The sequence below is a fragment of the Taeniopygia guttata genome, chromosome 13, assembly GCF_048771995.1.
Source record: "Taeniopygia guttata chromosome 13, bTaeGut7.mat, whole genome shotgun sequence".
NCBI classification, from domain to species: domain Eukaryota; kingdom Metazoa; phylum Chordata; class Aves; order Passeriformes; family Estrildidae; genus Taeniopygia; species Taeniopygia guttata.
In genome coordinates this window covers 743,250-766,939 of record NC_133038.1, presented here as the reverse complement: position 1 = coordinate 766,939, position 23,690 = coordinate 743,250, and the positions used below count along the sequence as shown (strand labels likewise).

At 39.8% G+C, this 23,690-nt stretch overlaps 1 protein-coding gene across 14 annotated transcripts in view; it reads right to left on the bottom strand.

The window, feature by feature from the left end:
• Positions 1-23,690, bottom strand: part of RAPGEF6 (Rap guanine nucleotide exchange factor 6) — a 123,125-nt gene that overhangs the window by 92,009 nt on the left and 7,426 nt on the right. For 13 of the 14 annotated variants that reach the window (XM_030284248.4, XM_030284252.4, XM_030284250.4 and 10 more), the window contains 3 exons: positions 5,521-5,591; positions 4,831-4,887; positions 3,888-3,971 (listed from right to left, as the gene is read on the bottom strand). In XM_030284248.4, the coding sequence (XP_030140108.4) occupies positions 3,888-3,971; positions 4,831-4,887; positions 5,521-5,591 (212 nt within the window). Of the gene's footprint in view, positions 1-3,887; positions 3,972-4,830; positions 4,888-5,520; positions 5,592-8,362; positions 8,382-23,690 lie in introns of those variants that run through there. The other variant, XM_072935452.1, reaches the window with a different exon arrangement.

Below are 23,690 nucleotides of genomic sequence, written 5' to 3'. Positions count from 1 at the left end.
AGATTTACTGTATGGCAGCAAGGGACTGGCACAGATGGATCCAGACCATGGGAGCTGAGGGAGGAAAAAGATTATTCACACTCCAGACATTGGGACTGGGATGGAGATGGGAAAGAGGAAGAGCAGAGTTTGAGGAGCACTGGGACAGAGCATGGATACAGCAGGTGCTGTCTAGGCAAAAGCCGTATTAAAGTTAATCCTGAAAAGGAAGGATCAGGGACAAAAAGACCAGTATACCTTGCACTGCCACAAGCTGGGAGTACAGGAGCTCTGAGCCACTGGTTTGCTTTTGCAGCAAATGGTACAAGTTCACAAGTATTTGCAGAAAACAGCACTACAGGCTTCAGAAACAGAACTGATCTGACTTTAGATAGTGCATTTGAGGTATAAATATGTTTGAAAACAAAGTTACACACATCAGAATTTAAATTATGGCATTTTGTTAATCTTTAAATTCTTCTAATTGCAAATCTTTAATCTCACATTCTTACTTTCCAACACTGACAGTCCTATAGAAGCACAGTATTTTCCGTGCTTCTGGCACTTCACACAGAATAGATGTAAACACTACTAACAGTCACTATTAAGTCACAGTCAGTTGCAAAATAAAAATACTGTTATTCACAAATACTAATACAAAACAAGCTAAAATAATTTCAACCCAAACTGAGTTGAAAAATGCAAAACTGGAGTTCCTCTTTCATTATGACCATTTTCTTGACCTAAGCATTTGGGTCTTTTCCTTTTACTAAAGAAAAGAGAAATGGCTAATTGAGTCATTTATGCATCTACAACTCCCATGAAAAGATACCACACAACCACAAGGCCATTTTAAGTAAAGTAATTGGTTTTAGCCAAGAAATGCACTATATGAGTAGAACAATGATTCCAAGTTTCTCCACTTGAGAGATTTTGGAAGGACAGGGAAAAGAGAAGTGTTTGTTTTAGTAAGACGACATCTTGAATGTTTCAAGAGTTTGTATTTTTCCCTTGGAGGTTCAATTCCCACAGCTGTAGGAGCTGTCAGCCACGTAATTGGCTTCAAAAGTTCCTCCAGGTCCTTGATATATCTCCTATGGCTAATCTTGCTGTGAGTAATCTCCTCCAAATATCCTGTTCACATGAATTATCTTCATTAACAAGCAAGGTTAACACAAAACCTCTTTAACTTGTTGACATGATTTTCCTTCCACAAATCCATCAATCCTGTTCGTTTATTCTGGCCATCACTTTCATGTTAGAAGCAAATTCTTCTCCTCCTATGCCAAATCTATTAACAAATCCATTCTCCAGGTAATAGGGTAATCAAAATTATGCCATCTTTGTACCTGGCATTACTGACTGATCTGCATCTTACCTTAAAAATCTTGCAGAGCTTCTCTCATCATGAGCATCAGTGTCAGAATATTGAATAGATTTATTGTGCCTGGGTGCACAATAAATCTAAAAGAAAAGTTTTACTCCTCCAATTTTTAAACCAATTTCTGAATTACAACTTGAATACAAGTTCATCAAATCAATAAAAATGCCCTTTTCAAAGCACAGTGAGCCCCAGTTTCCATTCTTACTCATTCAAATACTTAGACAAAGTTAATAAAGCAGTAACTGCCCGTCTCCTTATGTTTTCAAGGCACTAAGCCTCTTGCAGGTTGGATTCCACAGAATATTTTATTTCAAAGAGTTCTGTAGAAAAAAAATAAAGTTTCCCGAAACTCTGATAGACAGTGGATGAAAGGGGGCAGGCAAAAAGCAGGATAGCATCTTCTCCAGGTTAAGTTTACAGTTGTTTACTTCAGTCTCCTCCTATCCATCAAGGTAATCACAGGGCAAATGACTGGAAAAGGACAAGTATTGTGAGGATACACCACCAAAGTTATTAAACCATAACCCCTTTCCAGTGGCTGTGATTATTTATGGAGACTGCACGGATCTCACTAACAATCAACTGTAACAGCAGCTTCCTATATAATTGTTATTATATAATTAATGCTGGGCTGTTAGTTTCTAGTGCAACACTGAATTCTGGAAAATGATTGCACAGATAAAGCAGTCCCACACAGCATACTCTCCCATTGAGTTTATTTCACAAACATGCTACAGGTCTAGGATCATATGCACATCAGGCAAAGAGAACATGGCATCAAGTTATTGTTTCCTGTGATACAGAACAGCTCTGTAATACCTGAGACAATGAGAATAAAGGCAATATTGTGCTTTCTTACAGATGTGTAGTTAAGCCTCTGCTGAGAATGACTCACATAATCAGGAACTTGGTTGGGGACAAAGAATAAAGAGTAACACTAAGTATTAGTTCAAATGTAATTAAAATACTGCTAATTACAATTATGAAAGAATACTACTAACTTATTCAAGGCACTATTTCATATGAAATTAGCCTGTGTCTGCTGACTGCAGTTCCCTCAACTAGAAATGCCACAGATAAGGTATTCCAAACAGGGAAAGTAACTGAAGGTTATCCCACTCTACTGAAGAAGAAAAAAAAAAAACAAAACGTTCTATTTAATGCACAAACATGACTGTATTTCAAATAAAATGGAAGTGAGCTGAGTCCTAGACACCTATCAGGAGTCCATTCTCTTCGTTTCCATGTGATCTCGCCATCTAAGGAGACAGAATACCCCACGTACCACCCTTTATAAGCTGTAACCTGCCAGCAGCTCCATCTGACAGATGACCCTTTCACCACCCTCATATCCATAATAAATGTAGCTGTAATCTTGTAAATTAACTATAATAGGTCTACTTTGACTTTTTTCTTTTTTTAAAGGCACATGAAACCTTACAAGCAATGGTGCTTGTAAGTGACTTACTCCAGGTTTTGCAAAACAATGATTTTAGAGAGTTTTTATGTAAATACCAGCATGCCATGTCCTCACTTCTGGTACTCCTGAACTTGTAATTGACTCATCATAGTACGATTTTGGTTGAAAGGGACCTTAAAGCACATCTTGTCCCACCCCCCTGCCATAGGCAAGGACACTTTCCACTAGACAAGACTGCCCCAAGCCCCATCCAAATTAGCTTTGAACACTTTCAGGGATGGGGCAGCCACAGCTCCTCTGGACAATTTCACTCAAGGACCTTCATTCACTCAAGGAGCTTTAAGTGTTTGATATCCAGGCTGCAATTAACTGAGTTGAAAAATTCAGTCCTATATGTTCTTACCAGTACAATACTGTGAAATTCAAGTATACAGAAATGTATGTAAGCTGGAGCTGGCCTTAAGTCTATCCACTCATGGTCAGCTCATGCTGAGTCAAGTGAAACAGTGAAATAAGAATGAGTGATGTACAAGGTCAAGCAGAGTTATTACTCTGGGTACTCAGGGCATTACTTGCCCAAGCTCAGCTTAAGTCTAATGATGTGCTGCAGTGAAATCGTGTCAGTGCTCACTGTCACAACGCTGGCACACAGACGGGCTCTGGCACAAGCTCTCCACAGCTGATGCTGCTGGTCCCTTCTTGCTTCACATAAAAATTGTATGTGCCACTAAATACAGCCTCTGACCAAATGGCAAAAGCTGTGTGAGCTGCAGTCGTGTTTTTGTGACAGGGGCTCTATCAAGAACAGTCACATAGCACAAATTATTCAAAGAGACCCAAGGTAATAAGCTGACAAATTCTCTTACAAACTCAAAAAGATTGAGTGCAGTATTACACAAAGACATTTCAACATGCAGAAAAAGTCTGAGAAAATTTAAATTGAATTAGCTGAACATTTCTTTCACTATCAAACTTTAGAAAAAACGAAATTACAAAATTACTTTAAAATTATTTAAAAATTACAGTAACACAAATACCTAGAAAGTGCTTATTAGAAAAAAAACTTGCCGTAAATAACAACAATAACTCAATTATTTTACCTACCTGCAAGGTGGCAAAAACATTGAATCCTTCATGAGCACAGATCCAGAAAGCAGGATATACCAGCATCTTGCAATTGTTTCTGAGCTGTAAGAAACAAAATCACTGATATGTACTTCTCCTTATAGCACCTCAGAATTATGTTATCCAAAATATTATTGTAATAAAATAATGATTTGTCATTCTATCAGTTCAATATAAGAACCTTGGAGCTCCAACTGGACCAGGATTTTTTTTTTAAAGATTCAAATAAGTTATGTTTCTTATACTTTACATTTTGACATTTAACTCAACTTAAAAATTTACTTTATTAAAACGAAATTTCAAGTAAAAACATTTTATTCCAGTGAAAGTAAATACAAAGGCTATAAATACAGGACAGCACACAACCCCACACACAGATATTGACCTGCTCCTGCAGCAGGTGTGTGTCACACACACCCACCACACCAACTAGCAGGTGGCATTTCATTTAGACTTGGGTGTGCTGGAAGCTGTGCTTTATACAGAAGGCTAAAACTAGCTATGAGACAATAAATATGCCATAAGCAATGCTAAAATATGAGGGAAATAAAAGCATATTTGCCTCCCAGGAAGAACCTAGAGAGCCATAAGCTAAAATACCAATTTTTGCAATGTGAAGTGATGGTGTTTGAGCTCCAGCCCACCCCAGTACAGGCTGCTCCGAGCAGGCAGTGCCAGCTCCAGGGATACAGTGCCACCTACTGAGCTGAGTGTCACCAGACTGCAGAGGGGACACTGCCTGCCTTGTCACCTGGTGTCACTGACACACGTACATCCCCCTCTGCTACAGCCACCTCTGCCAAAGCTTTTAACCGATTACTGACAATGCCTGAAAAGCTAATGACATATATATAACAACATGCAAAACATTGGGTTTACCCACATTTCTGCTGAGGAACTCCAACAAGTGCTATGTACTCACCAAAAGAGAACTTGGTTGCCCTTGTACCTCTCATAGCGGGCACTTGACGACATTATTCTGAGGGAAGAAGAAAAGTTTAAATTCAATTTTAATCCCCAAAGATCATAAGACATTAATCACTGCATTTCAGTAGAATCACTTTCAGGCTTTAAGACCTCAAATTCAACTTTTTTTTTTTTTTTTTTTTTTTTTTTTTTTTTTTTTTGTTCTGAACAAAGGATGTGCTTAACTGGAAAAATTCAAATTATTACGGTGTTCTTCATTACCCAAATAGATAATATATAGCATGTTTTCCAAGTGTTTAAATCACTCCCACACACTGGAATTAGCAGCAGAACTGAAGGAACTAAAATACTTCTAAAGCACATTTTGTGCTTTGTTGGCCTTCCATTTTATGGATTCTGAGACCATCAGAATGTCTGAAGCATTAAAAAGCTTTTGTAATCTGAGTTAAGACAGGGCACTGTCTACACAGTCCCTTGTAGGCAAATGGGAGTAAGCTCTGCCTTCCCTCTTAGAAGAGCTAATTAGTTCAGATTCTGTGCCACATTATGGCTGTGACTTAACTCAGCAATGGATTTGGCCAATTCTCTGCCACCTCAAACTGCAGGCAGACAAAAGCTCTGCTTATCTCCACAGAATGTCATAGATGTAAGTGTGCTAAAAAACACAAACTGCAGAGTACTTCACCTTAGCTGATGTTCCCTGAAATGTGATAGTATGTCCAGCCCATGAAGGAAAGAATAAATAGTATTCAAGTCCTAAAAAAAAAAAAAAAAACAAAACAAAAAACCACATAAGCAATCTCATTCACATCTAATCACTCAGTGTTACTTTTCAGTTTCTGCACTAAGTTACACAAAATTACACAAAGCCCAGACTAATAGATAGGTCAGGACACACACAGACTCGAAGAACCCTGTATACACTTGAGCTGTGGCAGTGAAAAGAGTGAAGAGCAACTGATGCATAAACACTGACCTGAAAAAAAATATTTACTAAAAAGATTTCTGAAAATATTATTCATGTGAATGGGTACAGCAGCAAGGAACACATGGAATAAGACAAATAGAGCAGGCCTGTTCACCCAAGGTCAAAAATTGCTGAAACCTTCTAAGATCTCTTTAAAGAAGGAATTTTTCAGAACCAGTGAAAAACCTAAGCCACCTTACAGGGTACAGAGAACCACCAGAGTACCTTTTCATAGCAAAGGGGTTATATTTGGAGGGGAAAAACTCTTTCATGTCCACCCCAGACCTAGCTGGCAGGCCCACTACAAACTACACCATCCTACTGCCTTCTCTTGCTCAGCCCAGTCCATGTCTGGAGGGAACATCAAAAACTATTCCAAAATACTCTTTGGCAAAGATGAAAACAATGAAGCTTTAGAGGTCTTTCAGTCCTACTACCACTAGTCAGTATCACACCAGTGTCATTCACTAGCAACCACAGAAACAAAAGTTTTAAAACATGAAGATTATTTTGCTTTATAAACTGAACTTTACATAGAAGCTGTAATTAGGAGATACAGCTGTTTAAACCTCTCACCAGACAGAATCCTCTTCAGTCACAAAAATATCTGTGCTGATGGTGCAGACCACATGGCAGGGAACAGCTCACTAGGGCTATTCATCCCTTAATTTACTGTCCTGAACAGGTGGGCTGTAGGAGCCAAATACACACACAACAAAATCATTATACACCACAGGGCAGTCCCTCCAGCTTGGCCTTGGAAGGTATGTTCTGAATTTTCAAGTGCTGCATTTATTCAGTGTTTACATAAGATAAATCAATATGAATGCTGGCCTCAGAATTTACAAAGGATTTACTTCAGAAAAGTTCTTTGGCTTCATAGTCCGTGTTTAGCAGTATAACTGATACGGACTGTTGTATCAAATGAAAGGTCAGACGTAATTGCAGACCATGTAAAACCAATAAAACTCTGATTTTTTTTTTCAAATGTCACTACCAAACCCCACTAAAATTAAACAGAAGGCCTGAATTTGTAACACATTTACAAAGCACTCAATTCACACAGTCCAATTTCATTTTAATCATCTGCCACAAACAAGTTTTTGTTAGAGAAACCATCCAGGAGCACTAGCTATGGATAGACTCCAAACACACCACAGCCTGTCAGAGGTGGGTACCTGGCAGCCAAAGGGTCATTTCAGATAACCAACAGCTCCATTACTGAACTTTTCCTGTTTCTGAGCAGGGAACTGCCTCAACTCCTCCACCTGAAAGCATCAGGCACAGAAATGCAGCAACTATACACTCAGACCATACAGTGGCTTAATAGTTAATAATATCTGACTCCCAGGCCGAAAGAGTGATACTCACAACTCCTGTGAAAGTTGGGCAGCAGGAGAGAATCAGTATTTGGTATTAAAAGTAAAGCGGAATTTTTTTAAGTTCTCATTACTCATTGTGTCTATATGGGTTTCCCCACGTTTTCCAGTATTTTTTTACATAACTGGGACTAAGATGTAACAGAATATCTTGACAACGTTTTGGATAAGCAGTTCTGTAGTTATGAGTTACAGAAAACTGTAAGCAGAACAAGAGCCTATGTTCCCCTTTTAATCACAAAGTTTTTAACTTCTGCATATGAAAAATGACCACATCCTGACTTGTAAATAATTCTCTACAATTCCCCAGAATGCAGCCCCTTTGCAAGTTCACTCAGCCTGGACTGACTCCTGCACTCCACCTGCAGCACACAGGAGTGCTGTACTTACGCACTGAGGAGCTTGGTGAACAAACAGTTGGTAAATTTAAGAGATAAACATTTGCTTAACAGAATACATGTCTGTAAAGCAACCCTCAGCTCCAACCTCATCTCTGGAGAGGAGCAGCAGAGGGAACAGCTGAGCACAGCACAGCACAGGGAAGGCAAAGGTTCCTATTCCCTCACCCAGCAGAAGGCATTCAACTTACACTGCCCATTACTACTGCTCTAATGTTGATAAATAAATGATAAATAAAATTAAAAAATAAAAATAAATACATGATAAATGTAATTCACTACCCAGCCAGGTGATGCATCAACAAGCTAAACACATTGGTTACTTGCACAGCAGTTTCTACAGGTGGTTTTAAATCAGGATCTCTAATGCTTTCCCTAAAAATACCTGACTTTTAAAGCAAGCCCCTCTCCTAGCCCTGCTGAGAAGGTGATGCTGGGCGCCACTGAGCAAAAGAACTAACTCAGCAATCTCCTGGGGAGGGCTGTGAGGTGCCTCTTTCTGCCAGTACCTCGAAGGTACCCATCCAATCTGTTTTCCATGTCTTGATAGAAAGCCTTTTTTGCTTGTTTAAATAGATGCAATAAGGTAGAATTCCTCCTCTCCCTCACATGCCACTTCAGATTCTAAAACAGGACAGTATAGTACATGTGGTGCATGTATCCCAGTTTTTCACAATAAAATTAGAATTAGCATTACCTATGAAAATCAGTCATAGCTCATGAATTTTTCTTCATACTTCCAACTCATTTCAGACTAAGTGCTTAAAATAGCACTGAAATTACCTTTCACATACTGTATTTAGAGTCTCTTCTGTATTTTTGCTGGCAGGGAACATCAAATAATCCGAGGGTGCCTGGACATGGGCAGGGGCTGTGGCCACCTCGTGGACAGAGGCTGAAGTCCAGCTGCACCACGCTCCCAAAAATCCTCCTCCAACAGAAATAAATGAAAGCATTTATTTCTCTAACTCAAAGCTTACAAGAGTTTCTAGTATCATTTTCAGTTTTATTTTTAAAAACATTTATTTCACCGCAGCAGTTCTAAACAGTGGACAACCACATAACCTCAGTACAAAGGGTAGAGATCATTTTCACAGATACTTTCTGATACTCACTACGAAAAGTGATGCCAAAGGGCAACATTCAGCATGGTATCAGCAGAACAAAAAACATTTGCCAGAATTTTACAGCCCCTTTCCATATCCTTCCTTATAATCTCTTTACTTACTTTTCTCTGTCAAAATCCAATCAAGACACAACTATTGATGAAACACAATTTCTCCACATGCTCTAAGCTAAAGAACGAGGTCAGTATGAATTTATTTTGCAATCTTTTTCTTCAGGGCTTTTAATCAGCTGAAACTGAAGCACAGGCTCTACCTGCAAATGCCATACCCACAACAGATTCTTCAATCTTTGACAGAAAACAACCTTGACTAAGGTTATTTACAGAGAAAGTAACTCGCATTATCTATTCAACTAGCAAAAACTGCAACTCCAGCAATTCAAGGGAACGTGGGAAACTGTGCAAAGAGTAATCAGGCAGTTGTTAATCCTGTGAGAAAGGAGATTTTCTATACCATAGAGAGGAAACATGAACACCGCGACCGCAGTGATCCTGCACCAAGCTGCCCAGGATGGATCATTCTTTGCCTCCAGTTCTCACAGCAGATGTGTTTAAAAAAAAAAGCAGAGGACATCTGTGTCTTCAAATTCTTCCCATGACAGAATGGACTGTATGAAACAGCGTGGGCTTCAGCAGCAGTGCAGAGACCAAGGGACAGCTCTGCGGATGGCGCTGTTATCACAAAAGTGTCGTCGCCAGCAGCCTCAGCTTCCTTTAGCACCAGTTTTTATCAGCTCCAGCACACACAGGCTTCCAGCAAAAAGCTTAACCAGCTGCTCAACCAAAGGCAGTATAAAACCACAGATTTTAGTAACAATATCATGTTATATAAATGTATATTCTTTTATGGTAACATCCTCATCCCAATATAGTTAGAAGTGAGCCACCTGAATACCCAGACCACTTCTCATTTTCCCTGCCAGATGTTAACTCTCAGAGATACCATAAGAGGGGAAAATAAAAGAAGCATCAACTAAAAACTCACTACACAAAAGTAAAGCCACCAGCTAACTACCACCATCACCTACTTATCCCAATACATTTCTTTGAAAATAATTCACTCCTAATGTTTTGTTTTTTTTTGCAAGGATAGTGAAATATTAGTTTCTTCATTGTTAAGATGTAACTTTTTAAAATAAAGAAGTACAGTCAGCCAGAAAGATCATCAGAAAAATATAATCCAAACTCAAAGTTGCTGAGGAAGTGGTGGTCACCCTTAAGTTTCATTATTGGCATCTTTTCAAAATATGACAGAAATCTGGATGTTTCTGAACAAGCACCAACAGTGCAGAAACACCAATGATGAGCAAAATTTGCAAGTAGGTATTATTTCCTTTTGCTTCGCCCTCTTCTCACCCACTCTCTGGCCTTTAATCCAAGAAGCATCTTTACAAACTTGGAACTGAGGCTCCAGTGGAACAACAGTGGTCTCAAACATGGAGTTCCAACCACAAAGTTTCCCAACCAACGACTCCAGCCAGCACAACTGTAATTCACATGACCTGCGTCCAGACACTTTCAGTCCACAACAAGGTCCAAGACAAATCTCCCTGCAGAGTTAAAAGCAGGGGGCAAAAGGGGGTAAAAGTAGTAAACAAAAAAACCCACAAAAAACCACTAAAACTCCCCCCCCCAAAAAAAAAAAACAGTAAAAAATGAAAACAAAAAGAAAAAAAAAAAAAAAAAGCTGCTCTGAACAAGGATGGAATGACTGCATCAAAAGCAACATTGCCCCTGAAAAACACAGAAAAGACTAATGCTTCACTTTCTGTGACCCCAGCCAGGTGTTCCAGTAACATATTATTATTACTATTATTATGAAACACTAAACAGGAAATCTGGTCTATTTCTAAGGAAAATAAATTATTCTGAAATGACCTCATAGTTGCAAATTCTGATTAATCTCACACAGAGCCAACCTCAGTAATTGCAATCAGGTATTAGGGATGCTGAGGAAGCGATAAATCCCCAGGGACTCCTCTCAGCAGTGCCTGTCATGTTGTGTCCTTGACGCAGCAGGCAGAGCCAGCCCAGCTCCCCAGCAGCTGCATCCAGCCCCGGCACTGGCCACGGGACAGCTGCTCACTGCACCCAGGGATGCTCCCAAATCCCAGCGAGCCCAGATCCACCCTGAACCTGAAACAAGGGGTGCCAAAGAAAGCAGACTGGCAAGTGTTATTCAGTCTGGAGTTTTGCTCAGGGAATGAGAAAAGAGCAGAAACCTGCAGCAGAGCAGCAGCACTTCAAAGCTGCATGCAAAACCAGCTGTGTCAGCAAGCTCCAGACAGATTGCTCTCACATGCAAACCTGTCCCAAAGCGCTGCACAAAACCTGTCTCTCAGACAACCCCAAACACAGTGAATTCCTCTTGCAAGAATATACGCTTGGCTCACTCAGGGCTCCCCGCAGCCAGCCCACGCAGGCTGCCGAGCACCCAGGATTGCCTGGGTCACACACAAGAACCTGCTTCTACGAAAGCACAAAGGATGACTGATGGGATTTTGCATCCGTTCCTCTTCCAAGCTAAGGCAGTTGGCAGGATGCATATTCTATGTGTTTCAGAGCAAACAAAATATTAATATTTTCTGAAGATATGTTAGAAATCCAGTCATGTGACTGAGAATATACTTTAAAATAAATAGATAGACATTTCTGCCTTTGAACCAACAGTTAAACCATATGGCAACAGCTTCCCAAATTCCAATGGCATTCAAAAAGACCATCAGGTACAAAATCCTCCAGGGAAGGAAGCTGCATGGTTGAAAGGTACCTGCCTGTTTGTGTGCTGCTTAGCTTCTTCACCCTTTTCAGTACTCTGAGCAGAAACAAGGCTGGAAACAAACTCCAGCACAACCAAGCACTCATTTGGTTTCAGGACAAGGATTTTAATAGCCTTTTGGACAGTGTCTGTATTAAAGTTGTTATTTAAAGTGCCTAGATTTCAGTACAGCAAACAGAGGTGATTCTTGGAGCACAGAGCACAAGCTGTGTAAGCTCTAAGTGGGAGGTTCCCTCCAGCCCAATGCCATTACTTGCTTCTCAGTGATTCAGCAGCCTCCTTACACAGATTGAATGCAGCTTTTATTAGGAATCCTGTCAGGCTCAATAAAGACTTTGTCACTCTTGGGGGGTGGGTATAGCAGAAGAGAGGAAATGTTACTCAGCATGGTTTATGGTTTTCATTGCTTCCCTTCCTGTTGCTTCATCGAAGGCTGGAATCCGCGCTGTTTTCTTTAGTTTCTGTTTAAGGCCAATTTAAAAATAGTACTCCCAAATTCTTTCCTGATACTGTAATACCAGAAATAAAAACACAGAAACATGTTGTAGTTCTCTGATCCATATTTTACACATTCAGATATATACAGAGCAAATTCACCAACTTTAGGGATGTTGGTTCAAGGAACCCACCCTACACACTCTCAGCTACCCCCAAAACTTGTGGGAACAGAAAAAATCCACATAAACATGTGTAACAGAGTATACAGCTCCTAAACTAAAAGGAAGACGATGAGATAAACTGGAAAGCAACTCTTCCATCTTATCTTATTTACTCTCCTTCCTCAGTGGCATAGACATTGGACTTCAATAAAAATGCAAGTGATGCAACAGAATGTCAGCTCAGGGCTCTTCACTTAAAGTAACAATTCCCTTTAAAGTAGCCTCCTATTTAGCTGGAGGCCACTTAGAAACAAAAATAAAAACGAAATACGAGCACTGAGACACTATTAGGAAGAGAAAGGACAGATTAGTCAGTCAGACAAATGAAAATTTTATGAATGAAGGACATTAAAGTACCTTGCAGAGAATGGCAGAGTTTAACCAGCACATCTAAGGAATGAAGCTGCATCATTCCAGGTAGGAAACACCACTAGTTCAAAAAGCCTAATTAAAGAACCTTTCAGAGAACATAAGAGCAAACTCCTGCATGATCTTATGTCACTGCCTGAGACTGCACACAGTAACATTTGTATACAACAAACTGGTTCAACTACTTCAGAGCTATATTACATTATTCAGAAAAAACGGCATATATTTGATAAAGCTGAACAGTTTCAAATGACCAAGAACTTGAATTATTTGATTCATGGGCTTTCAGATGTCCCCAGACTCCTGGAGCCTATGTCCATCAGACAACTATGGATCATATCCTGACTAGGATAGAGCACTCCTCCCTAAACCCTTAACTGCCATTTACCTATACAAATGACACATACTGGTTTTTCAAAAGGAGTTAGTGTCAGTCTAGTTATTTAAGTATCTTTCCACTATATACTCTATGCATCTATATACAGGAGAAAAGAGATTAAGAGATACTTCATTTCACTCTTGTAAAACCAGGAAGCAATTCCATTGACAGCATCTGTTAATAACAATATAGCCACAAATAGAAAACTAAAATCTGACTCTTATTTTTGCAGACAGTAAGAAGTATCATTAGCACAGTTGGATTTTTATCTTATTTTTTGCGAAAAAGTAACAAGTCCCTCAATGGGGCAAATAGCTTCCTTATATATTATTTTCTATTATTTCATTGTAACATGCACATGGCTACAGGCAGACTTCTACTCCTAAGAATCAAACTATCCTCAAGAAAACTTGGAAAAGCCAGACCTTTAAATACAGAGACTCGAGAGCCACTATTATAGCTTTTTGATGGATTGAAAATATCTCGATTCGGTGGCATAATTCTAAGAGCAAAATAAAAGAATTTAAGTCTTTCCACATGAAAATAAAACAAAAAGTTTCTCTACTCACCAATCACTCCCCACACCCAATCCAGATAAACACCTTCCACCTCAGAACCCTGGATTATGTTGATATAGGACTTTGGTAGAAAGAAAAACATCTAAAGGAATGAGGGAGGAGAAATTTTGTATTATTTCTACTGCTGTTTCATCACAGAGTCAGCATTTTTGGAATCCCGACTCTGCCAGAGAAAAAAACTTCCTTTGGAAAAGCTGATTTTGCAGAGTGAAATGGCAAGGGCCCTGAACTGGAGAGACAGAACAACAAATGTCACTGCTCCAAAGCAAGAAGCTCATGGAGAGTTTTGAGTATCTGAAGCACATTCATCCCTTTTCACAGCTAAGAATAAAAGTACAGCTATGAAAAAGTGCCTTCAACTAAAACACTACCACAAACCTCCCAGACAGACATTACTTAATTTTAAAATATCTTTCAGACTTAAATGCTGATAATAGAAAAGAAAGTTGCCTCAAAAACCCTTTTTTGAGTTGTAAAACTTGAGTTTTCTAAAACTCTATTCTCTATCAAAGAGCAAGACTTTAAACCAAACATTTTTAAATAGTACAAAGATAGTAAAATCAGCCTCCTAACCCAGGCTCTTGAAAAATCGCCTAAAATCCACCAAAAAAATAGGTGGCTTCTAGTTCCTTCAACACTTTGTTAGTCAAGCAGCTGACCACTTGTCAGAATTACCTAGCTCCCTTCCAGAGGACAAGCATCCATCAAATAGCAAGATTTCAGTTAAAACCTTTTGGTCAGAACTCCAAAAGCATCAGCTCCTCTGATTCACGAAGAAACTCCCTGCTTTTTTCAGAGGAAAGTGTCAACATCTGAAATTTCTTATTAAGAAAAGAAGGAATTGTGGTAGGAAAGGTCAGAACTCTCAAACATTTAGGAAAAAAAAGGGTACATTCTTATTAAATAAGAAATTTGTTACAGAAACCTGGGCATGAGGAGAGAGGAGGTGGAAGATGAAATCCAAAGGTCAGTTCAGTGCTTATCCATCACAACAACTCGGGAGTGAGGCTGAGTGAGCTCAGACATGTTAAACACCTGAGCTGTTACTTACAATGACTTTGCTCTTACTGCAGAAAATGCTCTAGCTCCTTTCCTCTTTCTTCCCTCTTGGACTAGCAACTGCTGGTTCATATTTAACAAATAACCACTCCATTGTCAGTGTTTTCATTGTGCTCTGCCCAATGTGTCTTTGCAGCAAGTGGATGTTATACTCCCATACTACAGCTCAACAGGTATCAGAGAAGGACTGACAGACACAATAACAGCACTTTACTGTAGCTTTTTTCCATCATTTTGATCATCAGAATTTCATACAAATGGATAAGAATATTTTTATTTTTCTAATGGCACATTTATCATTTTTCTGTGTGTAATTTCTTACTTCTTTGTGAATTCAAGCAAGCAAAGATCACGTCTGTCCGGAAATTAAGTCCTGCTAAATAAATAATAGCAAAGGCAAAATGAGATCTTTATCAATATTGTAATTTTAATTAGCCACTCAGTATCTAGCTAAGGGAGAGGAATAAAGCTCTATTAACTGCCTAAAAATGTTTTGCTGCATCAGTAAACAGGAAGAAAATTATGAGATTATAACTGAGAATAAAATATCACACAACTGTAATGCTCTCCTACAGTTTTTTTCAATAAAGCCACTGACAGAAAAAAGAAAATCAACCTCCAGCTACTTAATTCCCATCATAATGTTATTATGAACTGTGAAGGAATTCCTGTAGTGGACAGCAGTAATATGTTCACCAGTAATTCATTCTGCATCCTGGTATTAGGACATCCAAGCACTAGCAAATAGATCAATTAAAGGCAGTTACTGCAAGGTATAGGAGGCAATATTTCTTAAAGAGTCTAAATTATCTGAATACAGCTACTTCAACATCCTCTCACGTGTTGAGAAAGGTTACCATGGCTGTGTTCATTGTGTCCATGCAGGGGCAAACATACTTATATCCCTCATCAAAGAAAAAAAAAAGGATTAATCACCAGCTCTTTGCATCTTTGCTGAGAGCAAGGAATTAGCCAGATTTACCTCACTGCAACATTTGAATGTAAACCTCCACAGCAGAACTCTAGGAACTGATGCTCTGACACTTTAACATCTACTTTTGCATTTCTCAGCAATACCTGTGCCATAAACCACAAAGAAGCTTACAGATCCAAAATGAGGAGTTATATATATGCATATTCATCTAGCTAGATTAACAGGTTTCAAGTTTGAAATCAAATCAAATAAATGTCAGAGGTACAGATACCTGTGCACTTCCCTGGTCATTACATTGATCACCGATGCATAATGTTACAATGGGAATAATTCTAATTCAGAAAATTAACAACCTCAACATTAGGAGGAACAAACAAGCATACCATTAAGAGACTGAATCAACCATAAGATAACACTGTTAGTCAGGAATTTCTAGCTCCAAATCCTACAGCCTACCCACCAGGTACCCAGCTTCACAAAGCACACCACACTTCACAACTAACATCCACAGAACTACAGAGAAGATGCCAAGGCACTGTGTCCTCCACCTCCACACGAAATCAAACAGGTACTAACTGAGAACACGTGAGACATGGGCTCCCTCCGCTGGGTTGTAGTGTATGAGTTGATATGGAAACCTCTCCTCCAATGAGCCATTCAATCCTTAGGCAGACCAAAAACTTGAGAGGCTACAATCAGCCTTGACTACAACACCAAAACAAGCCAATTCCACCTTTCTCATTCCTAGGAAACCCATGATCAACTCCATCAACCCCAGCTTCCTCCAACCTCTTGCTCTTCCACTGTCAGCCAACCACAGCCTCTATGGAGGTACAACAAACCCACTTTTAAACAAATCAAGGGTCTCACCTAAAAAGACATCTGTTTTAAAAGAGCAAGACTATCACTATTTACTGAAGATGAAAAAAAAAGCCAAAATCCACCCAACAAATACTAAACTTAATCTGAGTAAAGTTGGATTTATGGATTTATAGGTAGCAATGCAATGCCTTCTTTTAATATTCCAACTTTTGACTCATCAGCTCACATTAAAAGAGATGATCCACACAGGGTGATGAAAGGCAATGTCTGGACACAGCAGCAGAATGCTGTAATAAATATTACACCACCACAGCCTCTGGACAGTCATGCCTGTGCCTGCAGCCATGGAGAACACACACTCTAGATCACAGTTCCCCCACATACAGGAGAAACAGAAGGATCCAGTACAGCAGCTCAGACATTTTACATAATTACACTGAAAATTAAGAGACATCTCTGTTGTGTTTTTTCTTGAAAGCTGTGCATTTAGGGCCTCAGCCTCTCACTCAGGCAGCTGGTCCACTCCAGTACTTACCAAGTTCACTCAGCCCAAGTCTTGGAAGGAAAGGAAGACCTGTTATCGAAGGCTTCTCACTTTATTACATTAGCATTCAAAACCATGAAAGCTAATTATATTTCATGTAAAAGTACATTAAAAAAAATATTCTACTAGAGTCCAACTAGAGCTTGGGAAAAATCAAAGCAACATTACTGTTCACCATACAAAACACTGAAGTCCATGACTCCAGATTTTAACAGAGTTAATTTGCTGCATTTGAGAGACCTAAACTAAGCTCAAGGGAAATTCTCCATTTTTCTTATAAACATAGCTGTACTCAGATCTGATAGGTTATGAAGCACCTGTTAACCACAGGCCTGCTGTACTCCATAATTACCTTCTACCTAAAGTGAACAGAGAGGAAACAAAACAGAAGTTCCTCTCTCAAGCTGTGGACTTCACCAAGAAATGCTCAGTGGCTCAGGAATCGCCTGGAATTGTGGGCCACATATGCATGATAAAACATCTTTTCTAATTATCATGCCAGCTGGATGACACCCTTTAATCCTTGTGTGGATTGCATGTCAGTTGGGAAGAACCAGAACAAGAAACTTTGACAAGGATCTTTGAAGTCACCTATAATGGCATCTGTAGAGGAGTTTGCTGAAGGAAGCCTTCCCATCCAACAGAAGGGAAGCAGTAAATGTGTTAGAGAGAAGGTCAGCAGTCTAACATAGGACTGCTGGTTTCCTTCAGAATTCAAATGGGAAACAGGAACAGAAACATCTTCTGCAACAGTTGGAATGAACTGTTTTACTCAGCCAAATCATCACAGCCCTGAAAATGTAGGACCAAGTAAGATTTAAATAGAATAAGCTCTCCAGAGTATCTGGTAGCCATTGGAATGCATAACCCTTTGTGACAGGAGCATCATAAAGCTCCCAAAATTGAAGTGCAACAAAATCAGCACCATCGCCTTTCAACACTAAAGCCATGATACAGTTCACAAGGACACACCTCACTTCTCAACTTCTTCAAATACAAACTGCCAAAGTGAAAAACATTACAACAGCTCTGGAACTCTCTCTTCATAGGAATTCATTTTTGGCCAAAAGGAACTGTATGTGCCTTCAACATCACCACAAGAATTCCTTCCCTCCAGACCAACACGACCATCATTCAAGGCTCATTAATGATCAGCCCTTGAAGGACAGACTGCTTAAATGTCAATGCTAAACAGGCACAAAAAGATTACAAAGAGAGAATCCCTTAAGGCAGTTATTTTTGTTCTATTCATCAAGAATTTGCTACAGTCTTGACATGCTAAAAGCTCACCAATAATTAGCAGAGCTAAGGAACCTCAAGAAACCAGATGCAGAATGCTAACTAATTTGTGCATGCTTCCCTCAACTCAGGGTATTTCCAAAATACTGCATTGAAATGCTCAAAAGAGGAAGAAGGGTGTATCACAGTATCATAAAACAAAGGAAAACTCTCTGTATTTTAAGCTTGAAGCCATTGAAACAAGAAGACCTCCAAGTTTTAAAAACAGCTTGTCTGGCAATACTAATGAGCAGAGTTCTTTTACAGCACTATCAGGTTTCTTACAAGGAGGGCATCAGAGCTCTGAACAGACTTTATCAAGCTAATCTCAATACACTTCTCAATGCAAACTTATTTTTGCACATGCCTAGCAAAGTGTTTTGCACTTCCCTGCAAACTGGAAGTTGATCTGGAATGGTCTTGAGAAGTGTGCATCTTCTTTGCCAGTGACAAGATCACCACAAGCGACCTGCTAATGCCAAGGGACTCATTTCCATCTGAATTCTGCCAGCTTTTTACACTCTTGGGATGGGAGCATCAGCCATTGCACACCAGGGTTATCAGACAGCCATGGAGCAAACAGCAGCAGAGTGTGAGCAGTGCCCTCAGCAGCACAGCACAGATGTCACACAGCTGCTTGCAGGTGTTTGGCTTCCTCCCCTGCGCTCCTCAGAAGTGGGGCTGTCCATAAGTATACAAAACCTGGGCACAGCCACCTCAGTTTCCTCTCACAGCAGACATTCACACAAGTTCTGTAAGGCTGCACTCTCCTACAATTTATTTTCACTGTAGACAGATCTCCGGCTCTCCTTACACAATGTGACACAAGAAATGGTTTTCTTAAAAAAAAATTACAGAAAAACTCCTCTCTGAAGCTTATACAAAGTCAGTTTGGGTATAATACCTAAAGTGATTTTATTTTTTAAATATTTTTTTATATATATATACTTATCTTTTTGTTCACTACACTGTTTTGCAGCTTTAATACTGCTTCTATGAGGAATTTAACACCTACACATCTTGACTGTTTATCCTCCACCCTTTGCATTTTAGGAGAACAAAAGCAGAAAAGAAATGTGTTTTTTTTCCATTTGGCAACTTTTCTGAATGCCAAGTATACTTGCAGCTCTCTCCCACCTCCTTCCACACCCTTTTCTGGCCCTTTCTCACTATTCTAGTATCTTCAAGAAGTTCCTATTGCAAGGTCAGTAAGAAGGCTCATATTCTAGGTCAGATTAAGTATTGTAAAACAGACCTGTACTACCTAACCAGTCCCTGAATTAAGTTTTTTAAATTCAGAGACTACAATAAAAAATAGGTTGGTAGAAAAATATTACATTACATATTTAAACTTTAATTCATAAGTGAAAACTTTCAGTTAAATTATCACTCCACAGACGAAACTAAGTGCATGACCCCACTTCATGGGGAAAGGTATATACTAAAGGAAGTAAGTTCCAATAAAAAAATTCCAAGACTTCACCATAATTTCTGGTTTTACTCTCAGAGCTATCACAGCTGTCACTAAAATGAAAAAACAGTTTTTCAGGAACAGTAAAAGCAAGGATAGGAAAAGTAATCTTGCAACAATAACATTTCTCATGGTCCTTGGAAGATCAGCTACCCTAATACACACTAACTCTACTTGCTCCTTTAACAGGATTTACATGAAGCAGAAGTCATATTACCTTCTGGAAAGAACCAAACCAATCCTATCTGGGAGTTACAAGGTCGCACAGCTGGTCTGGAGCCCTGCCTTCTCTGACAGCAATGGACACAAATTTGAGTCACTTTTCTGTCCCCTGCAAGCTGAATTTACTGCCACCCTACCATCACAGTTTAGAGACTTAGGCCTGGAAATATCTGATCAATACTAACATATGACCTACTCTGCACAATCACATCTGCTGAGCCCGAAATCCTGCATTTAATATGAAGATAATCATGAAGCAATCTGCTGTGATCTCTGGGTTTTAGTTACAGTTACTTTGGCCAATAGCTTGAAAAATATCTCTAAATACTCTATGTGTAAGTTTCTAGTATGCCCTGAACCACACAGTGAAAAAAATGAGTTTGTTTTGCAATCACCTCTCCAACATAAAAGCATTGTTGACAAATACATCATCAGTCCAGAAAACCCCAGAACTACTGAATGAACCTTCTAAAGGCCTCCTTGGAACAAAGTATAAACAAAAAGAACAGAAAGGATGTGCAGCCCTCACAGAGCATCCCTAACATTCTTCTGAAAGCTTGAACAGAGACAGGGGCTGCACAGGAAAACACCCCAAAGCAGATGCACGACAGCATCAGACACCAAACTTTCTGAACAAGAAGAAGAAAAAGGGACGGAGATTTGAAGACTTTGTGCTTTGAGAATAACTTCACAGGCAGATTGGGAACTTGGCATATTCTAGAAATGTTTGGTTAAATATTCTGACCTACACTCACACCAGATTCTCAAATTCCTTCAACCAACAGGCACAACGCTAATGAAATCTGTGCTTGAAAAATCACTCTGCTTTAGGATTGTAACAGCAGGAGAAGCTTCAAAAAAGAAAACAAAAAAGCAGTAAGAGATCAAGCCACACCTGAACAAGAGTGTTTTCAGACAAAGCTGTTCCTACCAGACTCTGGTAGGAGTACCAGACTCTGGACTGATCGAAGAACGACACGAGTTCTTCTCCTAGGTAACAAGCGATAGGACAAGAGAAAATGACCTCAAACTGCTCCAGAGGACATTTAGTTTGGATATTAGGAAAACTTTTTCATGGAAAGGGCTGTCAAGCATTGGAACAGACTGCTCAGGGTGGCATAAGTCCCCATCCCTGGAAGTGTTCAAAAAAACTGTGTGGATAAGGCACTCAAGGACATGGATTAATGGTGAACACATGGTGGTGCTGGGCTGATAGTTGGACATGATCTTGGAAGTCTTTTCAAACCTTAACCATTCTGTGATTCTGTAAAAGTACTCAAGAGCATTTCCTTTAGGCTGAGGACCACTCTGCCAGAGGGAAGACACTGATGTCTGCCATCACTCATCAGGGAATGTTTCTCCCCCAGGTCTGACAGCAGAATTCCTGCAAGCAACCTCTGGCCTATCTCACTCTGCGGAACCACCAACACATACAGATCACAATCATCTTCACTGCCCTCATACAAGAGTCATACATATAAGAATGCCTTAGAATATAATTTCCTTTAATAGCCTTACTGTACATATATCTTGGACAAAAGGTATCTAAAAATTATATACACAAGGTGTGCAGCAGGCACCCACAGATAAACAGGCGCATATACAAGTCATAGAAAGCAAGAGACACTAACACACAAATTATAAAGCCAAAATGTTTTGTTAGCACTTTTGTGTGGCCCTACTTCCTTCAGATGAACCCCAGCCTGCAGGGGCAAGTTAGATTAGGCAACAGCCTCTGACTTTTTTGTGTAACTACACACAATAGATACTGCATAACCATTATGCTTAAGCAGGACATTCAGATTCAACAATTCCACCAAGACTTACACACAAGAAATACTGGAAGCCACCAGCTGTGCTCATCAGTCCCACTCACTCTTGAGGTGGTCCTGGGCAGAGAAAGGAATTGGGCTCAATGATCCTTGTGGATCCCTTTCAACATAGGATGTTTTTGGATTCTAATACAATTCCTCAAGCTCTCCAAGGTTAATTCGTAGCTCTTTCTCAGCTAGACCCACCTGCACTCACATGTCTTCATGTAAACTGGACAAGCACTGGGAATAGGTGCACCTGATGTTTGAGAAGGCTGAGGCAGTGCTTTAGGATACTCACTTGTATCCCATAACAGAACCACATTCCTGCTCACCGCTCCATTTCAATGAATCAGAATTGGAAATTACATGCAGGAGACAAACAAGGATGGTGGAACAGCTTTTTACCTTGTCATATGTGACTCATTACACACAAATTCTCAACTTTCTGCAAACAATGCCAATATACATGAGCCATTGTCCACAGTTATTAGTGCACTGTAATTTCATCTTCTCTTTAATACATCCATGTTCTGGCGAGCAGACTTTACACTGGATGGAGGAATTTGCATTAGTCATGGCCCAAGAGCAGAGTGAAACATGTAGGAATAAAGGGCCAGTGTAGATATCTTAGAATAACCCTTCCAATTCTGTGCAGAGAACCAAAGAGCATCACCTGTCACGGACACAAAACGTCTGTACACTTCTGCTCTTACAAGGTGAGGCACTGGAACGTGGATGCCCCATCTCTGCAAGTGTTAAAGGCCAGGTTGGACAGGGCTTGGAGCAACCTGGTCTAGTGGAACGTGTCCCAGCCCATGGCAGGGGGCTGGAAAAGGATGATCTTAAAGACTCCTTCCAATCCAAACCATTCTGTGATTCTGTGACAAAGAGGTGAGAGACTCTACTACACAAGGTTTCAGTATCGGCACAAGGAGAGGCTAAAGCCTGCCAACATTCTTCCCAGAGGGTGCCAAAATGTTTGGCTTAGAGACACAGCTCCGAGTGATCCCTACAAACAAAAACTCCAGGGTCTGTCCTTACCAGGGAAAGCAGCAGCAACACAGTCCCAAGGACCCTCCACAGACCCATATTTCAAGAAGGTATTTCAGAAACCAACATGACCCCAAGCAGATTTCACAACACTGCTCCAAGCCAGTTACAGGAACACTTACAGGAGCAATGCCCATGACTTTACACTGCCATGATGGAACACCAAATACTCACTGAACCAGTGAAGAAGCCCTGATCATCCCTCAGCTGCCAGGGAGATCAGACACCACAAAGTCACAACTATTAATGGAACAACTGTTTGCGTGTTCCACCTACACCAGGTGATAAACAATGAATGTTCGGTCTAATTTATTTCTCAGAATTTTTATTTAAAGTTTACTTTCTCTGGCATTTTGGTTTTTTTGTGGGTTTGGTTTTAACTTCCTTTTTTTTTTTAACAGCTGTGGTTCACAATGATATTCCAAAAATAATTAACAAATTATATACACCCACTCTAAGGCTACTTAAACATCACAATGTTTCCCTGTCTCCATCACAGTTTTAATCCTTTCACTCCTGCCCAGATTCTCCTTTCCAAAACAGTGCTCAACATCCTTACCCACAAAACAGGTTAATATGGACACAGACTCTCAAAATCAAAAAACTTACCCACCCCAAAACATTCATACTAATTTTCTCTACTTGTGTTATATTGCATGTTTTCAAACAAGGAAACTTTGTTAGACAGACTTTATGAAAAATCTGTTTGTCAATAGTCATTTCAATAAAACCAGTAAATGCAGTCCAAGCTAAAACAGTGCCCTGAAACCTGATTTATTTCACTGGAACCACAAACCTCTATTTGACTGAAGTCAACAGGCTTTACTGTTAAGAAGGCTGGAAAAAATATTTGTTTCTGAGAACTACAGGTGAAGTTTCCTTGCAGGTATCCAGCCAGATAATACCTGCAGAACAGCCAAACCAGATCCCTCCTCTGTGAACAAGGTACCTTGTCCAAGGCTTAGCACACTCTTATTTGCATCTCTGAGACATAAATAATCCAAAAATTAATATGAGCAACACCTTC